Source organism: Amblyomma americanum, chromosome 1, assembly GCF_052857255.1.
Source record: "Amblyomma americanum isolate KBUSLIRL-KWMA chromosome 1, ASM5285725v1, whole genome shotgun sequence".
Lineage (NCBI taxonomy): Eukaryota > Metazoa > Arthropoda > Arachnida > Ixodida > Ixodidae > Amblyomma > Amblyomma americanum.
The window spans coordinates 336,787,663-336,812,320 of NC_135497.1; the positions used below are offsets into that span (position 1 = coordinate 336,787,663).

At 46.9% G+C, this 24,658-nt stretch overlaps 2 protein-coding genes across 5 annotated transcripts in view; one reads left to right on the forward strand and one right to left on the reverse strand.

Moving 5' to 3' along the window:
- Positions 1 to 1,374: 1,374 nt before the first annotated feature.
- LOC144115531 (uncharacterized) overlaps positions 1,375 to 24,658 on the reverse strand; it is a 147,714-nt gene continuing 124,430 nt past the window's right edge. For 2 of the 4 annotated variants that reach the window (XM_077649950.1, XM_077649959.1), the window contains 2 exons: positions 4,923 to 4,979; positions 1,375 to 3,933 (listed from right to left, as the gene is read on the reverse strand). Coding sequence is in view for 1 of the 4 variants with exons in the window: in XM_077649959.1 (XP_077506085.1) it covers positions 3,901 to 3,933; positions 4,923 to 4,979 (90 nt within the window). In the remaining 3 variants the exon portion in view is untranslated. Of the gene's footprint in view, positions 3,934 to 4,922; positions 4,980 to 22,921; positions 23,370 to 24,658 lie in introns of those variants that run through there. The other 2 variants (XM_077649948.1, XM_077649957.1) reach the window with 1 other exon arrangement.
- Positions 19,521 to 20,169, forward strand: LOC144099451 (uncharacterized). The gene is made up of 3 exons (XM_077632758.1): positions 19,521 to 19,805; positions 19,864 to 19,942; positions 20,007 to 20,169. Exons 1-3 carry the CDS (start codon positions 19,629 to 19,631, stop codon positions 20,087 to 20,089), a joined length of 339 nt encoding a protein of 112 aa, XP_077488884.1. The 5' UTR covers positions 19,521 to 19,628; the 3' UTR covers positions 20,090 to 20,169.

A 24,658-nucleotide genomic window follows, 5' to 3' on the forward strand; every position in this document is an offset into this window, starting at 1 on the left:
CCAAGTGTGCAGGCAAGCATGTGACATTCCGGTAGAGCCAATGGGGACGATATTTGAATGCGACGGTGGCGGTGCCGGAGAGCGGCAGTAAACGCATGGATTGCTCAAAACTACCCGAAAGAAGCTCAGCCAAGCCAATCCAGAAAATTCAATATGGCGGCGCGCGTATTCACACTTGAGCATGGAGGAAGAAAAATTTTCCTTCCTCCATGCACTCGAGAGTCGCACAGGTCGCGCGACCAGCAGTCGCCTGCGACTACACCGCAGGTTGACAACACCAATGTTCACACTTCCAAGGGAGACCTGCTGGTCGCCTTCTTGTTCGATTCTCGTTTGAAATGAGAACTCTTCGGAATGACGCCGTTCGCGCGCTTTCGAGAGTTTCGTCGGCCGCGTCTCCTGCGCTCGCGCTTGTCCCTCGAAAGTGCCCTGGTCCCTCGATATTAGCAATGTGCTGCGACGACCTGAGCCAAGAGGAAGATATAGCGGCAATGTGCACCACGGCCGTACAAGTGGCCTGACAGCCAGCCGCTAGCGTCAGAAAAATGCGCTAGTATGTTTGTTCGCGTTCATACCATGCTCTCCAAGTCGAAATTCAAAAATGATTCAGTTTTGAGGGTCATTGGCCATTACCGAGCGGCTGGATACAAGCAAATTTCTTCTCATAGCCGCTTTGCTGCTGTTGCCCAAAGCGGCTCGATCTCCTGGCGTCTGCTTTCTCCGCTGTTGGAAGCGTCGCGGAAATCGAGCATATTTTAACATTATCATGAGATGGGGTTCACAATAAAGCCGTAATGAAAGTAGCATCTTGGTTACAGCGCTGGTCAGTTCCGAAACGCCCTCAGATGCGGTATTGATGTGAAACCGGCTAGGCTTAGCGACGACATCGGCAGCCAAGGAGCAGATAGCGCAGTTCATCGCTCGGCGCACCCGCGAGCGGCTTCGTTGCCGAAAGATCGGCTCGCTCGCTGATTGGTTCAGCGGTTTGCGACTCGCAGTCGCAAGGCTGCAAAATCCAGCAGCGAGCGACTGGCCTGCGACTGTCGCTTTTCGACCAACGCGACCGTTTGCGACTGTCGCTTTTCGTCCAGAACAGTCGCGCGACCTCTGCGACTCTCAAGTGTGAATGAGCCCTAGGCGGCTGGTCGCGGCCGGTTGCTCGAGCGTTCGTGGTGCTGACGGGCGCTAGCTGGATTCTAGCTTCGTAAATACTGATCACTAACTGCTCCCGCGCTGCTTAATTTCCATGTACTTACGTTATGTGCAGCGTGTATTTCGATGTGTCTGTCGTGGTGGCATGGTGCATGGTGGCGAGCGCCGCGACTGCATAGCACCTGCTTTGGGCGCTCGCTCGAGAAGCAAAAGTGCAAACAATTCAGTGCAAACGACAGTTTATTAAAGAATACATAAGTGTTCACCATGAATGTACAAAAGTGGTGATTCTAGGCATCAGCGGCATGGCAATATCAGTGACAGCTGCCACTCCATGGAATTAGTATCGGAAAATGCCAGTATGCTGCAAAAACTTAGTATGGTATACATAACCAAATGTTGCATCAATCAATACATGTGCACACACTAATTTTGTACAGATTCAGGTAAATGGCAATGAAGTAAAACATTTCACATGCCTTGAAATATATCAATGTGTGGCCATGAGTATACACAAACACAGCTAGCCAGCGAAAACTTTCAACCTTTAACTTAATTGTGCAGAAGAATTCACAGTGCATAAGTAGTCCTTGGTCCATGTGTGGCAATGAGTATACACATACAAAGTGAGCCAGCCAAAAGTTTCAACCTTTAACTTGTGCAGAAGAATTCACAGTGCATAAGTAGACCAAGGACAACATAATATGCTGCAGTGCTACGTAAAACTTCATCATATACAAACACCAAGAAAAATTCACCTTCTAGCTCTGCTAACAATGGGCATGTTTACCTCTTGGCTAATGAGTTGCAGGCTTGCACGCTTTAGGGCATGGCTCGTCTGCCACTCCTTATTTCGGATACTTGTTTAGTGTAGACGCAAAGGGAAAGAAAATGTGACCAAGGCAAGGTGAGAAACGAATTTTTGAAAATTCGCAGAACAACTGTGGCCGTGGCTGGCCCACAACAATAATCAGAGGTCATTAATTCAGTTAGCAGTGATGACACCCTGGAGGGTAACCCAAGATATGCATGTATATAAACAGTTCATACAGAAATGACAAATATAATGTGCAATGTGTATAACAAGCCACTCTGTGGCATTATATCACATCTACCACAATCTTGGGTGATTGAGTAAATGGTAAATTGCGAGTGGTCCTTGTACTGTACAGTGTCTCCACATGTTAAGGGATCCAATACAACATGCCGGCCACTAATACTACGTCCCTCCTAGTGCCTGTGTTGCTTGGGGATGTAAAACCCTCAATGTTAAAACTTGCAGAAGAAATTCTTAAAACAGCCAGTATAAGTAGCATTTTATCATAGTTAGAGAATGCCTGTTTTCGACACTAGCATACATGTCAACCAAGTCACATCTTATGTGTATTCCCTCTTAATCGTGACAGAGCCGAATGCTTGAGCCAGCCTATTTTTGCTGGCACTTCATTCCAGATACTACTATGTAATTTCCCCAACAGTCATGACCAGAAGATGGCAAATTATATACCACAAAACCCTTGGGTTCTGCAGAGTACTTTTTTGGATTTCTTGAGCTTCTGAAGCCATGCATGCCTCAACATTAAGTTTCACTACTTTATTTTTTCACTAATTATGCTACAACTACTTAGAGAGACTGATTTCAGTATACAGCTAATCATTAATAATTGAATTCTGGCATTTCTTAAGTGGCTGTATGGCTATATGCTTGTTGAACAGGAGGAGAAAGAAGCCATATAACATGGGGTTCCCTGGTAACTTTTGTAAGCTGTTAGTATGCATCAGTAATAAGTAAATTCAAAACCCCCGGTCATAGCAATACTCAGACTAACATGGCACACAACAGTTCCAGGAAGCAACCTTGCATTTCATAAAAGAAGTAATGCAGCTAGAGCAAAAGCAAGTACCATATATGTGCAACCAGAGCAGGATTATAAACTAGTATAGCAGCCACATCACTCACAGTGGTGTACTGTGTGTGTGAAAGATGCTTAGTAGAAGGGTGTTGTGGCTCAGGAGACAAGCCACAACCCCCTTTACATAACAAACACAAAACACTTATGAACATGACAAATAAATACTTCAACAAAGAGAGAACACATAAGTGGTAGGCAGAAATAAAGAACTAAATATTTTAATAATTTAGTAACACAATGCGTCATGGCTCATGAATATAAACAGTATATTTACGCTTCTTTATGGTGGGAGCATCTGCTTCGACTTTGTATCTGTGCTTCTGTTGACAAATGAGGTGTGCCCATGTAGCCTTGTGTGCCACATTAACTTAAGTAACTTCAGACTTCAGCCTACTGAACAGAACATACCTTGCTGGTTTCCCCTCCTTTCAACAAGATTCTTACACACATTCGATATGTGGGCACTAGGCACACTGCGTGATTTCTTGTCCGAAGTCAGAATCTAATTCGTTTAATAATATAGACATTCTTCAGAGATTGTGGCAGCAAATATGAAAACACTTTTTGGACTTTGGAAAAGAGCAGTGCCTCATCTGAAAAAAGGTCTTGTAGCAAATGCAGCTCATGCTGTTTTAGAACCTCAAGATGTATTACTCGCCTTCTCTCATGCCTTTTTCTAATCCGGCCCAGTACTTTTTTGTATCTGTCACTTTGAGAATGCAGTTTCTCAATCCACTTGAGGATTTGAGCGGTGTACGCACATGTGCGTCTCCTCTGCCTTCTTTTTGGTGCTTCCAGTGCTGATGTCACTGTTGCCTGTCCAACGCTGGCCTGTCTAGCACCACTGAGGCCACTGGGCCAACTTCACCTGAAAAAAAATATGAAAGAAAACAAATAGACATCTTTCTGTAAACCTCACAGAGCAGCCTAGATCCCATACAAATTACTGTTAGGGTGCAATCAGAGGGAAACTAATTGCCTACCGTGCAATGCTATGTCATGTTTTGTGTGAAGCCATGAATATACTTAGGCAGAAATGAGCATTCATAGGTGAAGTTTATCATGTAGTAGGAAGATTGTCCCATCTAAGGACCACAAATTCACAACCACAGAAATTAAACGTGGCAAGAAAGCAGTTCATTAGAGAACTTGCAAAATTTTATGAAACATTGACAGAAAGCAACAACCCTTGCAAAGTAATGGTTTTGTATTAGTTCATACTCGGCTACATAAGCGAAGTTTACAAAAATGCGACTGCGGCACATTATATTTCCTCATGTATCTCGTTCGGCTGCTGCGTCATCGTTTACACGCACCACATGAAGCTTGGTTGTGCAAAGCCCGGTGTAGGCTGTGGAACGGCAAGCTGCGCCCACTTTCAGCTTAGGATGCTTTTGTTAGCTGCAGCTAGTATCAAGTGCAGGTGGCAGGGGACGGGTGCGCATTTCCCACATCTGATATGCTAGAAAGTCGAGATGGGTCACATTCATGTAAACGTGGCTGCCAGACAACTGGTATCTCGAGTGCTCTATATATGTTGCCTTATCAGCTATATAAAAACTTTGTGAACAAAGTGACTGAAGGTATGCCTGTCTATACGTTTTGTTCTGAAAACAATAAACAGCTTAAGTATTTACACAGCTGTGTCTGAAGAATGTGTACATTTTCATGACATGTATGAGTTATGCAAATGGGAGAATCAAGAAATAACTTTTTGCATTAAAGTAAAATTGATGCACCATTACAGACCTCACGATATCCATCACGAAAATATCAATGCTACCGGTCCACAGTTTTTTATCCAAATGAAAAAATGAGCACTTTGAAAAATTTCTCATGTTTTCTTTGTGCACTTACCATCACAGGTTCATGGTGCTTTTGTGGGCACTCTGATGGGTGTCCTTGGGCCAGCACCTGTTGAAAAAGAACAAATGCACTGTAGGAGGCTCGAAACCAGGTGTTGTAGTGCTCAGGTGTAATTTTTCTTAAACTAGCTTTGCATTGCGTAATTGAAAAAAAACGAGAACAAAGTTGGGTACAGAAAAAGTAAAAAAAAAGCGACCCGCGCAAAAGGCGCTGCCTCGCTTATACAGACCCTAAAGCGCCCTCGGCCTCCCATTCCCGCAACCGGGGGGGGGGGGGGGGGGCAAGCGACGCGAAACCGCGAAAATAGCCATAACATACTAGGCGAAACTTTCTGGGACCTTCACGAAAGCGGACACGAGAGAAAGGAACGAGAAGAGATGCATCACGAGATAGGAATACTGTGGGGAGATCGGTGCCCTCCAGTATATGGTCGATCGTGCGTGCTTACAGCGAGAAACGTCAGAGACAGCCGGGGTGGAGGGCTGAGGGAAATTTACAATGCTTAGAGCAGGCGGCAGGCTGTACCGCGTAAAAGCGGAGTCTGGAGCGGCAGCACTACCCCAGCTGAAAATTCAAAGTGGTATTGCAAGTGGTACCACTTGCAAAGTGGTTCCAGTTGGGAACCACTTTAATGCACTGGTACCAGTTTACCTATCAAGTGGTTCCACTTAGGAACCACTTGAACGCAAGTGGTCCCATGTGGTCTTCAAAGTGGTTTCACTTGAAAATGACTTTGAAGACTTGGTGCCAGTTGGTGCACCAAGTGGTTCCACTTGCCCCTCAAGGGGTCAGTAGGAAACCACTTGGGCCCAAGTGATTCCACTAGCCCCTTAAGTGGTCCTAGTCAGAAAACCACTTTGGGCCAAGTAGTCAAGCTTTCTTGAGTAATATTGCACATCCAGGCTCATGTTGAGCTCACGGGGCAACTTGACTGAGGCAGATCCACTGTCAACAAAAAACAAGGGCAGGGGGATTGGTGGTTGAATGGGTAAGTGCTAGAAGCACCTGAAGCAAAAGCATCACTCTGGAGATCCAGACTAGAAATAAAATCCCCAGTCCTGCAGACTTCTATTTCAATCCAGATCAGTGTTGACACAGCTGTGCTGTGTCGTCACAACCGATAATGCATGTCACAATAAAGTTAGCGGCGGCTCTGCACATCTACAGCATACAGCCAGTACCAGTTGATTCCTGCAGACCAATAGTGCGTTGTTTATGTATTCTATAAAAGTACTTCAGAGGTTAGTATTAAACTGCCGGCAAGGTGAAAATATCAAGTGGTTTTACAAGTGGTACAACTTGCTTTCAAGTGGTGCCACTTCAAAGCAGGTGGTTTTACAAGTGGTTTCACTTGCTTTCAAGTGGTGCCACTTCAAGGCAAGTGCTTTTACAAGTGGTCTCACTTACGTTCAAGTGGTACCACTTCAAAGCAAGTGGTTTTACAACTGGTGCCACTTCAAAGCAAGTGGTTTCACAAATGATCCCACTTGCATTCAAGTGGTACCACTAGACTGCAAGTGGCCACAGCTTGGCCACAATCCATATGAGCATTTGCATATTCGGCAAACAAGGCAAGACCAAAACGATTCTTAAAGTAAGACCTATCAGCAGCTTAATTCTTCAGAGTTGCATTCATCATTTGCTAAGTCACTGCGGTCGAAATTATATGAAATAACTGCACTCAGTCGGCAAGCGCCACTGGGCCTAGTATGAGTGTTAGAAGTGGAGTATATATATATATATATATATATATATATATATATATATATATATATATATATATATGTGTATATATATATATATATATATATATATATATATATATATATATATATATATATATATATATATATATATATATATATATATAGGAGCCGTAGTGTGCTCTGTGCGTGGATGTACACATGATCCAATTTTACTAATGTATATGTAACGTTTCTTGTGCGTGATGTATCCTTGTATAAGTGTGAGTTTGTGTGTCGATTTCCATGACTGCATATGCAGTTCACCTGTGTAAACATATAGGTACCAAGGCTGAGCATTGTCCTCACGTTCTTCTTTTGCATCTTAAAATTATTTAAAACCAATTTCAAAACCTAGTTCGAACCAACTGAAATATCCTGCTGCTTCTAACTGAAATCTCCAACGATTTTTTTTGGACCTGGTATTACCAAATGGTTCCTTTTGTAAAGTGGTCCCACTTGCTCAAGTGGTCCATTTCACAGTGGTTTATGCAACAGAAACAACTTGCAAGTGGTTGCGCTTGCAAGTGGTACCTGTTCTATAAACCACTTTGAAGTGGGCCCACTTTGAATTTTCACCTGGGATGGTACACAATAGTTTCGAGCAACTCTTCCGCGAGGCACACTGGGGAGCTCAGCCTGAATATCGCCAATGAAAGCTGCCTGTGCATCTATAAAAACAACTCCTATGCAGCTCACGGTGCGCTTTCGACTTTCAGCGCGCTGCCCCAACCTACTGGTTTTAGCGAGCCCTGCGCGATAATGCGACGGTCACATCGCGGCTGCAGAATACACGCACGTAATATATATGCAAGCACTAAATTCCATAAAACCTAAACCAATCTGTAACAGCGAGACACTTAAGATTAAGCCAGACAGTGAGGCGCACGCACGCACACACACACACACATGTAAGCAAGCAAAACAAAGTAGCGACGCGTCGGGCTATCTAGAACTGCAGCACGGCCCCTTATTTTTGCTTTAATGAGTCTAAACGTACTTTTTAAACGGATCTCGCAAAAGCAAAGCCGCCGCCGTAAACGGAACCAGGCGAAATCCGTTGTATTCCATGGACAATTTCAAATCGCAACGATCAACGGCGGCCAAAACAAAGGCACGAAGGATGCAACGGTTTTGTGAACTTGTTACGCCAAGAGGGATATAATGTGCAGTGAATTCATAAATACCTGAGGTGGGCAGTAACACTGCAGAAGCGTTGTCCACTCTTGTCGCGAATGTGCTCTACCATTCTGCGCTGCTCCCGTGCATACGTCCCGTCATCTGCGTCGGACACGAAAGTTTCGTTTCTCCTACTTTCGCCCACGCTTCCCGCGCGGGCGTCTGCAGATGCACCGGCTGCGCTGCTCGTGGCGCGGACGTGATGCGTCATCTTTGCAAGTCATTTCTATGATATTTTATTTTTAATACTTATGGCTGCTTATAATTAAGTTCACAAGCATGTTTTTATTATCTATTGTGGTCCCGAAATATTACTTTTATTAGGGTTAATTTCAGCTGCGTTTACCGCCGATACCAGGATCGCTGCAATCGTTTCGACCGTGGCGGCACCAACGGCGCGGACGCGCAACTTGCAACATCCTACAGCCTTGGTGCATGTCTCTAGTTCAGTAGGTCTTGGTCACAACCACGGAGCAAGACTATATAGGAGGTGAAACTCCCGTCAGCGCGAGCGAGCGCAGGCGACCAGATAAAGTCACAATTGAATGCGCCGACGGGGCCGCATGAAGTGGCGGCGCCAAGCGGCGCCTCGTAGAAGCCGCAACGAAAAAAAAAATGCAGCGCCCGGACAGGCGGCTCCGGCACGCTCTCCAGCAGCGCGCACTCAAAGCAGACGACACGGGTGTTTGCTTCAGCGGGCACCCCTTGACGTATTTCTGCGCCCTTAAGTCAAACAGCAACAGTTCTTGTCGGTGTCTGTTCGAGGACCGTAATACTAACAGCGCTGCTACGCGCCGTGCGGCCTCCTTCGGAATTTGCTAGAATAAGATGGGATGCAGGTGTTTTGTTCCAAATTGCAAAAGCGGTTACAAGTGTTGCAGGGAGAAGGTGAGCAAGGTGAGAAGTTGTAGCCGCTTGTTGCCTTCTCGGCTGACGTGATCATAAACGCTGCGCCATACGACGCCAGCGTTCTCCTCCAGCAGATGAAACTTAGCGTGGTCACATACTCGACGAACGTGAAGGCATGTTTAAGTCGACGAATACCAGCAGCGCTTATGCCCATCCAATCAGTCATCGCGCGGGTGTCAAGCAAAAGCCCTGCGTACAACCAGAAGCTACAGATCATCTTATAGCGGTCATGGAAAAGAACGCGTTTTATTTTTTACTGTGCTGAAATGGTTGAAGCGTAGCACCAGTTGCTCTTCGGGCTACCAGCGGTAAAGAAGCGCGCGAGAGTGCCCTCAATAGAAGTCAGGCGCGCGCGGTCGAACGGGAGCAACACGCTCGACCGGTTGCCTTGGCAACCGAAACGGCAGTAGTTTATTTCCAGGCCGCCATCATGATAGTGGCGCCGCGGGCTTGTGACCTTTAAAGCCCCTTGATAATATGAAAGTACCGCCAACCATTGAACATTGCCGCCGCCGCGCGACCTCCTCTCCTTCTCCTCGTCCCTTCCCTGAGGGTAGGCTCTCCGCCCGATTTCCTGAGCGACGATTGGTCTCCCTGCCGTTGCCCTTGGAAACGCGCGGGTCCGGCGTATTGCTTGTGTTTTAATTTTTCCTCCGCTCCATTTTTCTCCTACGCTCGGCGAGCGAATATTACAGCGCCGTGCTTTTATCGCAACATGCAAGCGCTATGGCGTGCTGTTGCGCGTACAACAGCAGCAAGCGGCCTGATGATGGTTATGCGGTATTAATGATACCATATTTATTCTCGTTGGGGGATTTTCACGTTGTTGAGGTCGGTGCTTTGTGGTGTCTCCCCTCGTGTCCGTGTTCGTCTTTGCGCTGTGAATGTAAGCATGGAATACCAACTCGCCCGGCAACTCATTTTAAGGATTAACCACGACGTCATAAAAAATGGTTGACACCGTTGGTTGGAAGGCATCATTCGAGGGTTGTTTGCTGCTTCGTTTTTAGGTTATTTTGCATGCGAGGCCAGAACGGAACGAATCTCCAAAGCATCCGCGCATTGCATCTCTGTAAATAGCGACTGGGCTCAAAACGTGCTAGTTCTTGCACCTGTAGCATCGTCTTTATAACAACAAATAGGCAATTTTTAACAGTCTTTTAGCCTAAGATCCCATTGTCCATTAACTTTCGCTTGCATGAAATTGCTGCATAGATGTACAAAGTGATGTTGATTTGGGCTATGACATACACCACTGTTGTATTTCCTTGAGCATGTTTTTCTGAACTGTCATCAATACTGCATAGCACATATATCTACACTAGCGTGGATGCTGAATATTATGTGATACTGCCGTCTGTTACGTGTATCTTGTCAATCAAGGTTCTTTTGCGTGCGCGAAAATAAATAACCCTGCTGACAATGCTCTCATTTTCTTTAATGATACATTTTAGGTGATGCCTAATCAAAATACCAGCTTTAGATCCCCTACTACATACTGGAACGAAATTTCAGTGTGAAGTATAATATTACATTATCGAGAGGCGTTCATCTTGCCTGGAGATAACAATGCGTTCTCTCATAGGTATACCGAGTATATTCTTGCGCTTCCTTGGCACCAGTGCCTAATAATGTTCGATTAATGGTTGTCCGCGCTCCTTGATCGCACTGAAAGTGCGCAATTGAATGCAAAAGCAAAGGAAAACATTTCGAAGCAGTTCGTGTTAAGCCTAGTTAGAATGTTAGCTCTCTTTTTGTGAGGTTTTTCTTTAAGTTTGGCCAGCTAGCATAACGCGTTTACGCTTGCCCTTAGTTCTCCATCTATAGTGGAAATTTAGGATTTAACTGCAGTTAAATATTCAGCACTAATTAATTCGGGCCGATAACTAGCACACCTCATTTGCACTGAACCTAAGCTTTCGAAAGGTATATGACTCGATACTACAATGCAAAGGGTGGTTTTGATTGCATATAGCTCAATAACGCCGATTAATAGGTATCGTAAACTAATTCAGAGCATTTGCATTCATTCTAAGCTTTTTAACGGTATATGAATTTAGCAAGGTGGAAAGCTGGGCTGGTTGGTGCATGATTTTGCGGCAGGAACAGCGCAGCACAAGACAAAGCGTCGTGTCTCTCCTGTCCCTTCTTTGTCTCGTGCTACGCTGTTCCTGTCGCAAGGTATACGACTTCATCGTCTAGCTCATTGTTTGGTTTTGTAGCAAATTAACTCATTAACGCAGATTAATGTGGATCGCTGACTAGCACGGTGCCATTACAGTTGGCCTAAGTTTTCCAACTGTATATGACTCGATGTTGCAGCGCAAATTTGGGTTTGGGTCGGCCGGCGGGCGCCAAGGAGAAAAAGCGTGTCGTGCGCAGAGCTCACAGCCGCGGCGCGAGGAGATTCGAGGAGGAAAGCGCGGCGCGGAGGAGAATGTCGCTACTTTCAAATACAGTGAACTAGAATACTATCCTAGTGGTGCCGTTTGGCGTAGAAACCACCAGGTGGCGTCACTGCAACTTTTTCTAGCGGCGTCGTCGCTGGAGCTTGTGTGTTTCTCCGAGTCGTTGTTCTGGTGTGGTGTACTAATACGCCTGTAGTGCATGCAATTTGCTTCAACTAGCTTCAACGTAACCTCATAGGCACCTTTTTTCCCCCTTTGAGCATTTCGGCGATGATGAAAAATCGCGTCGTCGTATGCCGTCTGCTACCAAGAACGGGCGCCGGGCAATGAGAGAGGCTCACGGATTTTCCGGTGGATGTTAGTTGTCTAGGTGCGTCTTTTGCCAGGCTGATATTGTTTACCTGCGATTATAGTTTGGTGCCATGGGTTTTAACATCCTAAAGCAACTCAGGCTATTAGGGACGCTGTAGTGGGCTCTGGATATTTCGACCACCCGGGTTCTTTTTAACGTGCACTGACATATCGCGTACAGTAAACGGGCCTCTAGCATATCGCCTCCATCAAAATGCGATCGGCGCGACCGGGATCAAAGTGGTGTCTTTTGAGTCAGCATCCGAGCACAATAACCACTGAGCCACCGCGGCGACTTAATTATAGAGAACTACACCCCTCATTCATCTGTGCACGCGCCTACGTGTGATCTAGTCTTACTTAAATCAGTTATTTCCTGACACGGTTAAGCGGCCTCAGAAACGCCTTTTGTTGAGAAAATTTTGCCCATGACTGAAAATATTTCCAACCCAATTTTCGGAAAATTTTACTTGCAGTGTATGCATTACGTAAGCCAGGTTGATAATACACGGGACGCGAGCATTATACTTTTATTGGCAAGTGGGGATATGTAAAAGAAAAACTGAAGCAAATATTGGTTTGATGGCAGGCACATTATTGGCATAACCAGCCTAGATTAGGTTACATAGAAATTTCATCCGTGGAAACAAGGCTGGGCTTGCAGCTACCCTAACAGGGTGCTTCGCAAATCTAAGTGCATCGACTCATTTTCAGGAACTTAAAAGCTTGGCGTTTCCGGTTGTTGCTGCTATTGATGCTTTTCATAAAAAAGTGAAGGCGGGTTGTTACGTAAAAGCAGTGAGCTCGGCAGCAACATTCTCATAGTGGTCTGGACAGCCAAGTCGAAGCTCTGTTTTTGCCTTAACCACATCTACAATATCAATGATACTGTCTGCATGTAGTTCTAGGAGGCTAAAACATGTTGTGAAAGCATTTTCTAGGTCAGCTACAAATTTGTACAGGGCGGCAGAGGGATACAGAAGGCCACCGTTGTCTTTCATGCGAGTGAACTGGCTAGGTTTAAGTTCCCAGTCACCTCTTTGGTCAACAAAAGCAAATTGAGGCAGCTTTCAAAGCCCGTCTTCAGGACACATTTCCTGTCCACATAACCAGCTATATAAAATATTAGCCGGCTGTCACTTGGTGCCACAGTGCAAGTGGAATGGTCTGGGGGTATAATTTCGGGAACACTGCATTTGCTGCATCTATGTTGCCTGCATCTAGCAGTTTATCAACAAGTTCCTTCCTGCTACTATGGGAGCTTTGCTGGCCAGCATCTGCATCCAAAAGGGAACAGCACGGATTTCTCGGGAAGAATTTAAAGTTTGGTGTCTCTTCGTATCGATGTTGTTGCGAAGAGCACGCTGGCATCACTGTCGCAATTTATCCGGCACCAGGTCTTTGAGGGAAGCATCACACCTCGAAGCATGTTAACTGTGAAGGGCCCACTCTCGGTGGGGCCTGCAGCTTCATTTAGAGCGTTCAGCTCGGAAATAGAAACATCGGTTACAGGCTGACGAAGCGCTTCCTGCGCGACATCTGCACTTTCATTCTGTGCGTCCTGTCGCTTGCTGTTGCTGGCCTTCTTTCTGGCCTGTTTCGCTCTTCGGACAGAAAGGTAAGACGGACAGTCAAGCAGGAGGGTAGGCACCGCACTATGTCCCAGTAACGGCTTCCCAAGGGGAAGTCGCACTTCGGAGCCATTTATCATGTGTATGTAGTCCCGCAATATGCACTCGGGCTCAAAGTGGCGCTCAGACCGCTGAGGACTCAGTGAAAGGTTTGTCATCTCTTCGCAGATTGCGCTCGCACTTCTTCCTAAGTTCGTCGTCCGTGGGAGCGGCGAACAAAGACGCCTTAGGAGCTCCTGGATAACCGCTCCGACAGCCCGGGGCAAAGCAATGGGAGTCCGTCTTCCTTTTCGGCATCGTGCTTGTCTGTAGTGTCTTCATAGCACGAACCTCACACACGCAAGACGATTTTCTACGGATCACTCACAGTTTACAGCTCGAGGAGCAACGCTGAAACGTAGAACGCAGACAAAACACTTCGTTTCAGCCAGTTCAGCGCCCGGAGAGCCGTTCCGAATGTGAGAAGCAGCCCGGCAGCGGCAGCGCGGGGCTAGTAAAAGGCGCAGTAGCGCCCCTTGCGGCGAGGAGAGGCGTTTTGCCTCAGCCGTTACGCTGCCGCGCGCCTCCGTTCGTGCCACTAGATAGGCATTCTAGTTCACTATACTTTCAGATTATCAAGGGGCTTTATATAGTGACCTTTTCTGGTCGCCGCAGACAGCGGAGTTTCCAGAGCCGCTCTCGGGCGCGGCAATTTTCCGCCGACTGGCGCGCCGCGGTGCGGGCGTTTCTTTGGGGACAGCGGGGCTGCGGCAGCTCCGCGGCCGCATATAGCCGCGATTTACTTCCCTTGGGGCGTTAAAAAAACGTTGTCCAGCATACTTACACAGCATGGTTGTGTTGCAGGAGGTTTTGCTTTATCAAGCGGATAAAACTGATGCGTTAATCATGACATATAGTTTGGCATTCACGTTAATTCTGCCGGCGATTAGCACGCGCTCACGCTTATATTTGCTACCGTCTAGGTGCTCCATCACAGACAAAACGTTTTTGGTCAGTATCAAGCATTATGTGCGCAGCTAGCATGCAATTTCAATTCCAATACATAAAGCACCCACCACAAATATGGCTTTCTTGTCGCCAGCTGCGTGGTGCGCCGGTCACAACAAATTATCGTTGTGAGCACAACTGAGTCACAGGGCTAACAGAACACAAATTTGGTCATGATATATGCTGTCGGGCGCACAAAAACGCATTCTCGCTAAATTTATCCAAGATTGAATCAATAACAGCAGAGAGGCTAGCTTTCAAAAATTCTGCGGGCCGAAGTCGTGTTTTTCTTTGGGAGCGCTCGGCGCGTGTGACAGCGTCGCGTAGCCGTTTGGTCACGTGTCACAGAATGTAATAAAATTGTGTATATGTTGCTGTGATTCAGGTAGGTACCAACAGCAGAGAGATACTACGGTCAGCCCTTTACTCCGCGGACCCCTCTGAGATACATACGGAAATAGAAACTTAAATTGGTGGTTGTCGTGCTTACATCCCCATGCACGAAATGTGTTTAACGGGAACAATAGCAAGCTCAGCGCCCGGATGTCTAAAGACGTACTGGCGATTGAAAACACGCACTGCGCCTAGCTGGACAACCTTCGATCTGCAGCTGGCAGATCCGGTTACCGATTGCACATCGCTGCACCATCCAGTCAAATCAATAAATATACATTCTGATGCATAAAATTATCATAGATGGTGTACGTAAAAAACTGCAACACACGGCACGCCAGCGCTGAAATGTGCTTGTAAGTACCGGTTTTCAATCCATACCATACCTGGTCGACTACCCTCGCATATGTGTGTAACAGTGTGTATCTGTTGTCCACTTGTTGGCGTGCCGGAGCCACCACAAGCAGTAATAAGTCCGACTCCGGAGAGCAAGATACGAACACGTTTTACTGGAACGCCATGTTGTTTTCTTCCCCACTGTGCCTCTACATCAGTTGCCAGACGAGTTTTCTACGTCGGCAAACACTCCCCCACACTTGGTTTGAGAATCACACCACTGACACTCACATCACAAGTTCAGTCGGTTTGGCGGTCGGCGGATACGAGTGGGCCGTCCGGGTTGACCTTCGGCTGCAGGGGTTGGTGCTGAACTTGAGTGTTGTTCATGTAGGTCCCACCATTCACTCTGCTCAGTAGGGCTACCGTTATCACAACGACGAACCTGGTCGAAATGTCGGGTAACGGGTCCTCCGGCTGTGTTGAGCTTGAGCATCCTGTTTCCCAAGACATGTTGAACCGTACCCTTCATCCAACGCTGGCCAAGACCGAAGTTGCGGAACAAGACAGTCTGGCCACGGACCCATTTCCCTTTTGTTAGCGTGTGCCTTTTCAACGTTCGGCTCTTGTGGTTTCTGCTGAAGCAGGTCCAGGCGTCCTTTGGGTCGATAGCTCAGGAGCATTTCAGCTGGGGATTTGTCCCTACTTTCGGATGGTGTGCGTCTGTGGTCATGCAGCCACCGGTTTAAGCGAGCTAAGAGTGTTCCAAGTGTGAGTCTCTTGAGACCGTCTTTGACTGCCCTCACCGCTCTTTCTCCAAGCCCATTAGATTGAGGGTGGAAGGGCGCTGTACGGATGTGCCGTATGGCATTCTTCGTGATGAATTCTTGGAATTCGGCACAGACGAAGGCACTGCCATTATCAGACACCAGACAATTGGGCAGACCAAATCGTGCAAATATGCTCCTTAAGATCTCAATGGTTGCTGTAGTCGTTGCACTATTTGTTGCGACTGCTTCGATCCAGCCTGAATAGCTGTCCACAACAACCAACACTATCTTGTTTTCAATTGGACCAGCATAGTCTATGTGAACACGTGTCCACGGCTGGGTTGTTGCGGGCCATGCCGCTGCCTTCTCGGAGGGTGGCACTGATGCCGTCTGTTGGCAGATAGGGCAATTCCGCAGGAGCTGTTCTATGTCTTGATCAATTCCTGGCCACCACACAAGTTTCCTTGCCAAAGCTTTTGTGGTACTGAGTCCGGAATGTGCTTCATGCAGTTCCAACAGGAATGCTCTTCTAGCTGCCTCAGGGATCACTAGTCGGTCTCCCATGAAGATGAGTTGTCCATCTGCAGTGAGGAAATTCCTACGTCTCCAGAATGGCAGTACTTGGTCATGGTTAGACTGTGGGAGTTTCTTAGGCCATCCTCCCGGTATGTATTCATGAAGGCATTGCATGAGTTGGTCCTTCCCAGCAACGTCTTCGAGTTGCTTCCTTGAGACCGATGCCGTGTCCAAGATGCTGGCTACTAGTGCACTGTCTTGTTGGTCAGGGTCTTGCATCTGCAGTTGTCTCACTGGCTGGCACAGGTAGTCGACTCAGTGCGTCTGCATTTTGGTTGCGGGATCCGGGCTTATACTTTATGGTGTATTTGTAGGCACCAAGGGTAATTGCCCACCTTTGAATGCGTGATGCTGCAGTAGTAGGAATTGGTCTATATTCCTTGAAGAGTCCAACCAGTGGTTCGTGATCAGTCTTCAACGTGAACTCCCTACACAACAAGTAGTCACGGAACTTTACCACTGCAAACACCAGAGCCAGGGCTTCCCTTTCCAACTGAGAATAGTTCTCTGTCTTTGTGAGGGTGCGGGACCTGAACGCTATTGGCCTTTCAATGCCATCGATCACATGAGATAGCACTGCACCAATTCCCTCTGGTGAGGCATCACATTCTAGCACTAGTTCCTTCGTGGGGTCAAAGTGCACGAGCATATTAGAGTTAATCAGAGAGTTCTTCACAGCTTCAAATGCTCTCTTCTCTTCAGATGCCCACTTCCATTTGCTCTCTTTCTGTAGCAACTGGTACAGAGGTGCAAGGAGACTTGACATGTTGGGCAGAAAACCGGTAATAGATGATCAGGCCCAGGAAGGATCTGAGTTCTTGGACATTTCTGGGCGCTGGTGCTCTCACAATAGTGTCCAGTTTCTTTTCCGCTGGATGCAAGCCGTGTCGGTCAATTTTGTGTCCCAGGTAGGTCACTTCCTGTGCTCCGAACACACACTTGTCTTTCCGCAACCGGATACCATTTTCTCGAAAGATTTCCAGTACCTTGTTCACAGTCTTCCCATAGCTATTCTTATCCTCTGCAATCAGAACATCATCTAAAAAGACTTGCGTGCCCGGCACATTTTTCAGAAGTTCTTCCATCTTCCTTTGGAATATGGCAGGGGCTGATGCAATGCCATATGGTAGCCTATTGTAAGCAAATAGACCTTTGTGAGTGTTCAGTACAGCAACTTGCTTTGCTTGATCGTCCAGTGGTATGTGGCAGTAGGCTTCACGTAGGTCCAATTTTGAAAACCAATAGCCACCCTTGAGAGAGGCAAAAATGTCTCCCATTTTTGGGAGTGGGTACTGGTCGACATCACTCTCTGGGTTGACAGTGACCTTAAAATCCCCACAAATTCTCAAGGTTCCATCTGCTTTTACCACTGGAACGATTGGCGTTGCCCAGCAGCTGTGGCTGACGAGACAAGATCCCTTGCTGACACATTCTGTCCAGTTCCATTCCTACTTTTTCGCGCAATGCATAAGGTAGTGAACGGGCTTTCAGGAATCTTGGAGTTGCATCTTTTTTCATGGCAATGCTGGCAGGAGGTCCCTTCATCAGTCCTGTGCCCAGCTCGAAGAGGTCTTTGAACTTTTCTTTCAGTTCTGTGACACTTGAGATTTCACAGTCTGGAGTCAGGATTGTGCCTACCTCTTGGTCGGGCAGCAGATGAAGTTTTTGGATCACATCTCTACCACACAGTGAAGGTCCTGGGCATTGCACCACATACAGTTCAGCAGTTGCATTGCAGTTCTGGTGCTGCGCTGTCATATGAAGCACCCCGCTGATAGGTAGCTTCCCCAAGTAACAATGGAGCTCTTTGTTTGTGGGCTTCAGGGCTGGCCACTGCTTGGCATGGCAATGGTATATTTCTTCAGGAATTATGCAGACTGGCGAACCCGTATCCACCTGCATGTCGAGATTCACTGGTCCCCACTTCACCGTCTTGTAGACCGGCTCGACCGCAGTACCTTCGCTGGTAACCGTGTAAATATCAAGGACTGGAGTGCAGCTACTGTCGCCAGCTTCGGCACTTACCGCGTTGGCCTGAAATTTCGTCGGCCTTTTCGCTTTTACCCCACCGAAACACCTTGTAGCTAAGTGCCCTTGCTTGTGGCACTTATAGCAAGTCGACGTCTTATGCGGACAGTTGGGCGCATCGTGTGAGCAGTCGCCACAACGAATGCACGGGCGCGGCGTCTTTGCCTTGGTGTGTCGGTATTGCGGATTCGTTTTCTTCTTAAACGCTGTGGCGTTGACCTCGTTCGCCGATTCCGCGGTGCTCGAGTGGGGTAGGCGCTCAACATTTTGTATCGCCAATTCCGCCGACGTGGCGATATCTACTGCTTCTTGGAGAGTAAGACTTTGGCTTAGCCAGAAGTACTCGTTGGACCATCTTTTCTCGCAACCCGATGACAAATCTGTCACGCAGGTTTCGTTCCAACGCGCTCCCGAAGCCACAGTTGTCTGCGATCTTCCGAAGTTCTGCCAGGTATTCGCCTACCTTCTCGCCGGTTTTCTGTACGCGGGTTTGAAACCGGTACGTTTCGTAAATTTCCGACGGTGCCGGGTTCAGGTGCTGCTTGAGAAGTGCAATGATGGCTTCATAAGGTTCGTCCCGCGGCTTTTTCGGCGCCAGTAGGCTTCGGAGACGACCATATACCTCCGGGTTGAGACATGTTATGAGAAACGCGCGCTTGCGAGCGTTGTCGGTGATTTCGTTAGCATCGAAGTAAGACTCTAGCCGCTCGGAGTAGTTTGTCCATGTTTCCGCATTCGAATCGAACTGCGGAGGTGCCGCGAACAATGGCTGAGCGCCAAGTACTTGCGCCATGCCACCTACTTGTCGCGCCGGTTCTTGCGTCTCACGTAGAGTCGTCGGCTTGCCTTGGTGGGTATCGTACGTTCATTCCGTCTTCATCCCATCCTCGTCGCCACTTGTTGTCCACTTGTTGGCGTGCCGGAGCCACCACAAGCAGTAATAAGTCCGACTCCGGAGAGCAAGATACGAACACGTTTTACTGGAACGCCATGTTGTTTTCTTCCCCCCCTGTGCCCCTACACCAGTTGCCAGACGAGTTTTCTACGTCGGCCAACAGTATCAGATAACCGTAGAACGGCCTAGGAAAATGTGAGTAGTGATGCACAGCACACACCCACATACGTTAGGTGATAGAGCGCATCAACGACGGAAGCGAAGAACACGTAAATTTAACACGCATCTACGCGCCGCCGGCGCGACCTGCCCGCCGTCCAACGCGCCGCGCGCGCCGACAGATGGCGACTGGTGTCGAGAGTAGGAGCGCTCCGCAGCCTGCGTGCGAGGGTAAAAGAATCTCGTCTATATAGTCTTCCTCCGTGGTCGCAACAGAAGACATTGGTGGTAGTTTTTTATCCGCAGGCATCTGAACAGTCCAAGTAAGCAAACATGGCGGAGCAGCGCTATCTTGCTTATTTAAAAGAGGAAGAAAAGCTTGCCAAGGAGGTGCTACAGAAACTCAAAGACTTAAGCAGCAAGCTGAAGGCCGAAGAGATGATGATAAAAAAAGCGCTTCAGGAAGAGAAAATGCGAGTTTCAAGCGCGGGACAAGCAAACGATTCAACGGTAATGGTAAAACTCTCTGTGTGTGTGCTTGTATTCAACGTGCTTTTCTTTCATGCAGCTGGTTGCTTCTGCGGTGGCTGAGACGCAGGCTACACCGTGCACGGAGGGACAAAGTGGTGCCGAGGAAGCGTTCAACTGTAAGGTAACTACGTTTTAATCGCGAATCAAATCAGCAGTGGGTTTTGCTCCTACCTTTTGCAGCGAGGTCGCAAGCCCCACGTCGCGAGGTCGCAAGCCCCAAGCCCCACGGCGGGCCGAACCAAGGAATGACGAAGATCGAGTGATGATAGTATAGTTCGGAGCCGTTTATCGCACCTCACTTGAAATTTGTTGCGTGTGTAATAAAACAATTTCATGCTCAAAGCACGCATTCGTTTGTCGCTCAGTCGAACGCAGCTGACTGGAGCAGTCGCGTTCGGTGGACGAACGCGGCCGCGATGTTCGCCGTGCCGCGTCAACTGCTGTGGACAATCGTGAGGGTGCAGTTTTGAATATACGAACGAAAGCCGTCGGCGTCCGAGGGTGAGCTATTTTTATGTGCTCGCGAGCCAACGGCACTAGAAGGCATGCCTACGCCTCGCGCTTGTCCCGAGAACATATTGCAAGTCGAGAAGGCATGAGCGAATAATTTAAAGCCAGTGCTAAGTGGCGGACTCTAGGGAAATGAAAATTGCTGTGTTGTTTGCAGGACGCGAACGGCGAAACCGTTGCGGCGTGCGCAGTAACGTTCAATTGCTCTTTGATGCGCAATGCGCATGCGGCGCACAGACTGCGCACATACGGCGTGCGCAGTCTCGACTGCCAGCTACTCTGGCTAGTGAGCTGTTCCGAAAAGAAACAAAAGTAGTTGAACGTGAGGAAGTTGCCACAATTCTTGGTGATCAAGCTTTCCCCTTGCAGACATACCTGATGAAGCTGTTCCCTTCCAGGTAGCCTCTGGGTCCCCCTCACAGACCTTTAACTACCGGCTGCTGAGTGCCGGACATGTTGTTGGAAATGCTTTTGGACGTGACAAAGCATCCTTTAGAATAGTGCTGAAGGGCCTCGAGTGTGACATCCACAATGTTAATTATGTGATCCGTGCAGCTTGTGTGCTGCAAAACATTTGTGAGCAGCTCAGTGATCACTGTGATTCAAGCTGGTTTAGTGTGGTGCAGAGTGCTGATGAAAGGCGGCCTCAGCCACTGTGCACAAGCAACCGGGCAGAGCCGTCGGGTCTGGCCATCAGGAATGCCCTGGCCAAGCACCTTGCCTTGAGCTAGAACCCAGTTCGTGGGAAACTCAAGAGCATCTAAGAAGAACACCTCTGCCAAGAGGGAACAGCCCTGAACAGAGCTACACACACATTATTCAGACACTGGGTTCGGCTAACTTTAAATGGAAGCATTGCATGCACATGATGCATACTCCCTACTGGGTGAAGGTTATGACGGTTACTAGTGTAATTTTCGTAATCTTTATGTGCTTCATGAAATAGTGTTTGTTTAGTTTATGGGGTTTAACGTTCCAAAGCGACTTGGGCTATGAGTGATGCGGGAGTGGATGGCTGCAGAATTTTCGACCACCTGCGGTTCATTAACATGCACTGACATTGCACAGTACGCAAGTGTCTTGCTTTACACCTCCATCGAAAAGCTGCTGTTGGGGCCAGGCTCTCAAAAAATTGTATTGCATTATATATCTAATGTTAATTATTGGTTCTTGTTAAGCTACAAAATGAAGTGGTTTGTATCAACTACTAGTACTCCTTATGACAAACTTTCACCTACATGCAACCATATCTAATGAACTGATAATGAAGATTTCATTCCTTCCTGTAAACAAATCTTTCTCCAAACAGTTTTGCTTGCCGACACTAGTGAAATGCCGGCATCAGCTTTCCATTTTTATATGATTCACTCTTGTTCAGCACTACTGATTATGTTGCCGATTTATTGCCATGGTACTACCTTTTTCAGTGTTTGTGTCACATGGTCTGCATATTGCCTGCTATTCTATCACTTGCTGTTTGCTTATAATTTTTGTGTATAACTGGCCATTGTCTTGTCACATTGCCTATCAGCAACTTGATGGTACCTTGTCAAGTAGTACAAGCTTTTAGTCTTGCACTCCCTCTGAAAACAAGTACTTCCTGTTTGGCTAGTTGGTTCATCATAAAGTTGAATGCTGCAAAGGAACAAACACAGGAAGATACAGCAGTGGCCTCTTTCTGTCTCTGTCTCTTCGTGTTTGTTCCTTTGTGGCATTGAACTTTATACTGAAAGCAGTATAGTGAATGAAATGCTTTCACTATATAGACCTTTCCAATAAGGGTGCCCTGGGTGTCACCATATTTTTTCGCTAGGCTGTTGCATGCACCTGATGCTAGCCCAAAGGAAGCGGATACCTCTGACCGAAGAAAGCTGTTGGTGCTTACAATCATATTAGAGTGAACATTTTATATCTAGTCGAAGATTAAGCAATAGTTGCGAGAATTTTTTTCTTTTTCTTCATGAAGGTAAAGAAATCATGTCGGTCACAGGTGGAAGCTTCATATTTTTGCACACATCATCCACACAAAGCAAACACAAAAATGCAATGTAAATGTGAGCCAATGATGAGAGCTTTGAAAGACTCAGTGTGATAAATTTCATTACAATCCCAGCCCAACTCGTTAAACCAAAGTACACTTTCTGTGAACAATTTCATGCCATTACTATTTTGCTGTTGTCAAAATTCCCCACTGTTCTATCACTTGCCCCCCAAAAAAACCAGTTCAGTTGCAAGAAAAATATCAGCCTTGTAGCAAACAGTTCCTGGTGAACATGCAACAGCCAGTGGTTCTGAGTGGAGAAGCAGGTGGAGTGTTACTGCGAGAGCAGCAGCAAAGTACTTGCAAGAGACTTGTTTGATTATTGCACTTCTACCTGTGTATCCCTGTAGCATATCCATGTGTTCTGTTAATAACTAATACTGCAAGCTACCACGGTAGCCAGCCCACACAACATAATTCACTGTTTAAAGCACAACATAAAACTTTCAGCAGTAAAAGATCTGAGTTCATCTAATCACATGCTGTAATATCATGGAAAACCAAATAACTTCCAGTTCTTTTGATCACTCTTCATTGAGCGAGTCATTATTTTATTTGTTGTCTAGAAATTTTGCAAGCAGTTGCACCATGCTTGCTTAAATGGCATTAGCTTCCTTCTGGAGGCGCATCATTTTCTTGCGCATTTTATGTGCCTTGTGGTCGGCTTTTGCTGCTGCCTCGTTTTCTCCTTTATGGAGGGTAACAAGCTGCTCTATAGCAGGTCCTTGTTGCTTGTGGCGGCTCTTTTGGTGTTCCCTTCTTTTGGCACTTGTGCGAGCACCGGCACTGCTGCTTGCGCCAGCACTGGCTCGGCTTGTGTCACCGATGCTGTTGCCTGCGTCTTGCAGTACATGTACTGCAGCACTGGCACTGAAAATGGGGGAGCAGGCCGCAATTTGTGAGAGGTCGTCTCTGCTGCTTCCTTCAGGCAGGCTGTCCTCCCTTGACAGGAGCACATCTGAGCTGTCTGGTGCCTCATTGACAACTGGAAGCTGCACATGATGAAACATACAAAGCAGCATGTTATCATCTCAGAAAAGAGGTTAAATGTGTCCTAATGTAATGCAATCATCCACTTCCACAATATATTACAAAAACACAAACTTGTGATGGCCAACCTGGAAAGAAGGCAGCAGTTCAAATTTTTGTTTTCCTGAACTAAATAAATATATGAAGATCCCAACATGTAAATGAGCATTCCCTAGCCCCAACTTTCACATGAACCAATGGGTTCAGTTCAGTTTTTTCCTGAATATTGTTGCGGAGTGCAATCGCCTTCCTTTAGGTTTATGTGCATCGAAATATTTTGTGAACGAGTTGGAGGATTTTTATATGGCTCCTAGTGTTGGTGTTGTGATGAATGTTTGATTTTATGTCCTTTAAATGACTTGTGACTGTTGCGGCTAATGGTTTTATGGCTTTTATAGTTGTGTGCTCCTCCTGCTAGGGCCAAAGTTGTGGCACCAGTATGTGCAAATAGATAAATGAATGAACAGCTGAACAAGAGAGTATAGCAAGCTAATCAAAGTCAATAACAAGCAATATGTTAATCATGTGCAAGCATGTGGGGCATAGTTGACCAAAGGTAAACCCAGCTGATGAGGTTGAGCTCAACAAAAGTACATGGGAGTTAAGGTGCGAACTTAGGTATGACACGGGGCTCCAATTTGAAGACGCAAGTGCTATTATCGCTCCCCATTGCCAATAATGCCCATGGTTGTGGGAGTAGCTTACTCTACATGCCCCCCCCCCCCCCAGAGCCTGTCCAATGGTAAGGCATCGTCAATGTCAACGTGATTCCAAAGGAAGGATTGCTGGGTCAGTTGCTCCATCATTCAAGGATTCAAGGCTTAAAAACAGCACGAAAAATGGTACAGTACAGAAAGAAGCAATAGACAGCACTGAACCTGCAATTGAGTGTATTTTATGTCAAATGGCAATAAATACAAAAAGCATACACAAAGAGCTTATAGACAAAAACACAATACAATGCAGATATTACTTATATACTTCGAACAAAGACAGCGCAAAAAGGACAACCACAGAAGAGGACACTACACAGAGAACGCTTCTCTTCTGTGGTTGGCGTTTATGCTGTCGTTCGTTCCAAGTATAGATAACCAACTAGCCCACTGCTATGTTTTATTGAATTACTTGGACATTACAGATATCCCATAAAAATTTATTATCTACTTTGCTACTTCCCTTCAGTGTCCCTGTAGAGAAACAGCAGTTCACAATAACAGCTTATGATCCACAGGTTGCTGTATTACTCCACTGT

Excerpts from the sequence above, each read along its gene's own strand:
- LOC144099451 (XM_077632758.1), top strand. The coding sequence starts at position 19,629 with ATGGCGGAGCAGCGCTATCTTGCTTATTTAAAAGAGGAAGAAAAGCTT. Across the intron at positions 19,806-19,863 it reads GACAAGCAAACGATTCAACG|CTGGTTGCTTCTGCGGTGGC; the intron begins GTAATGGTAAAA and ends TCTTTCATGCAG. Across the intron at positions 19,943-20,006 it reads TGCCGAGGAAGCGTTCAACT|CGAGGTCGCAAGCCCCACGT; the intron begins GTAAGGTAACTA and ends TACCTTTTGCAG.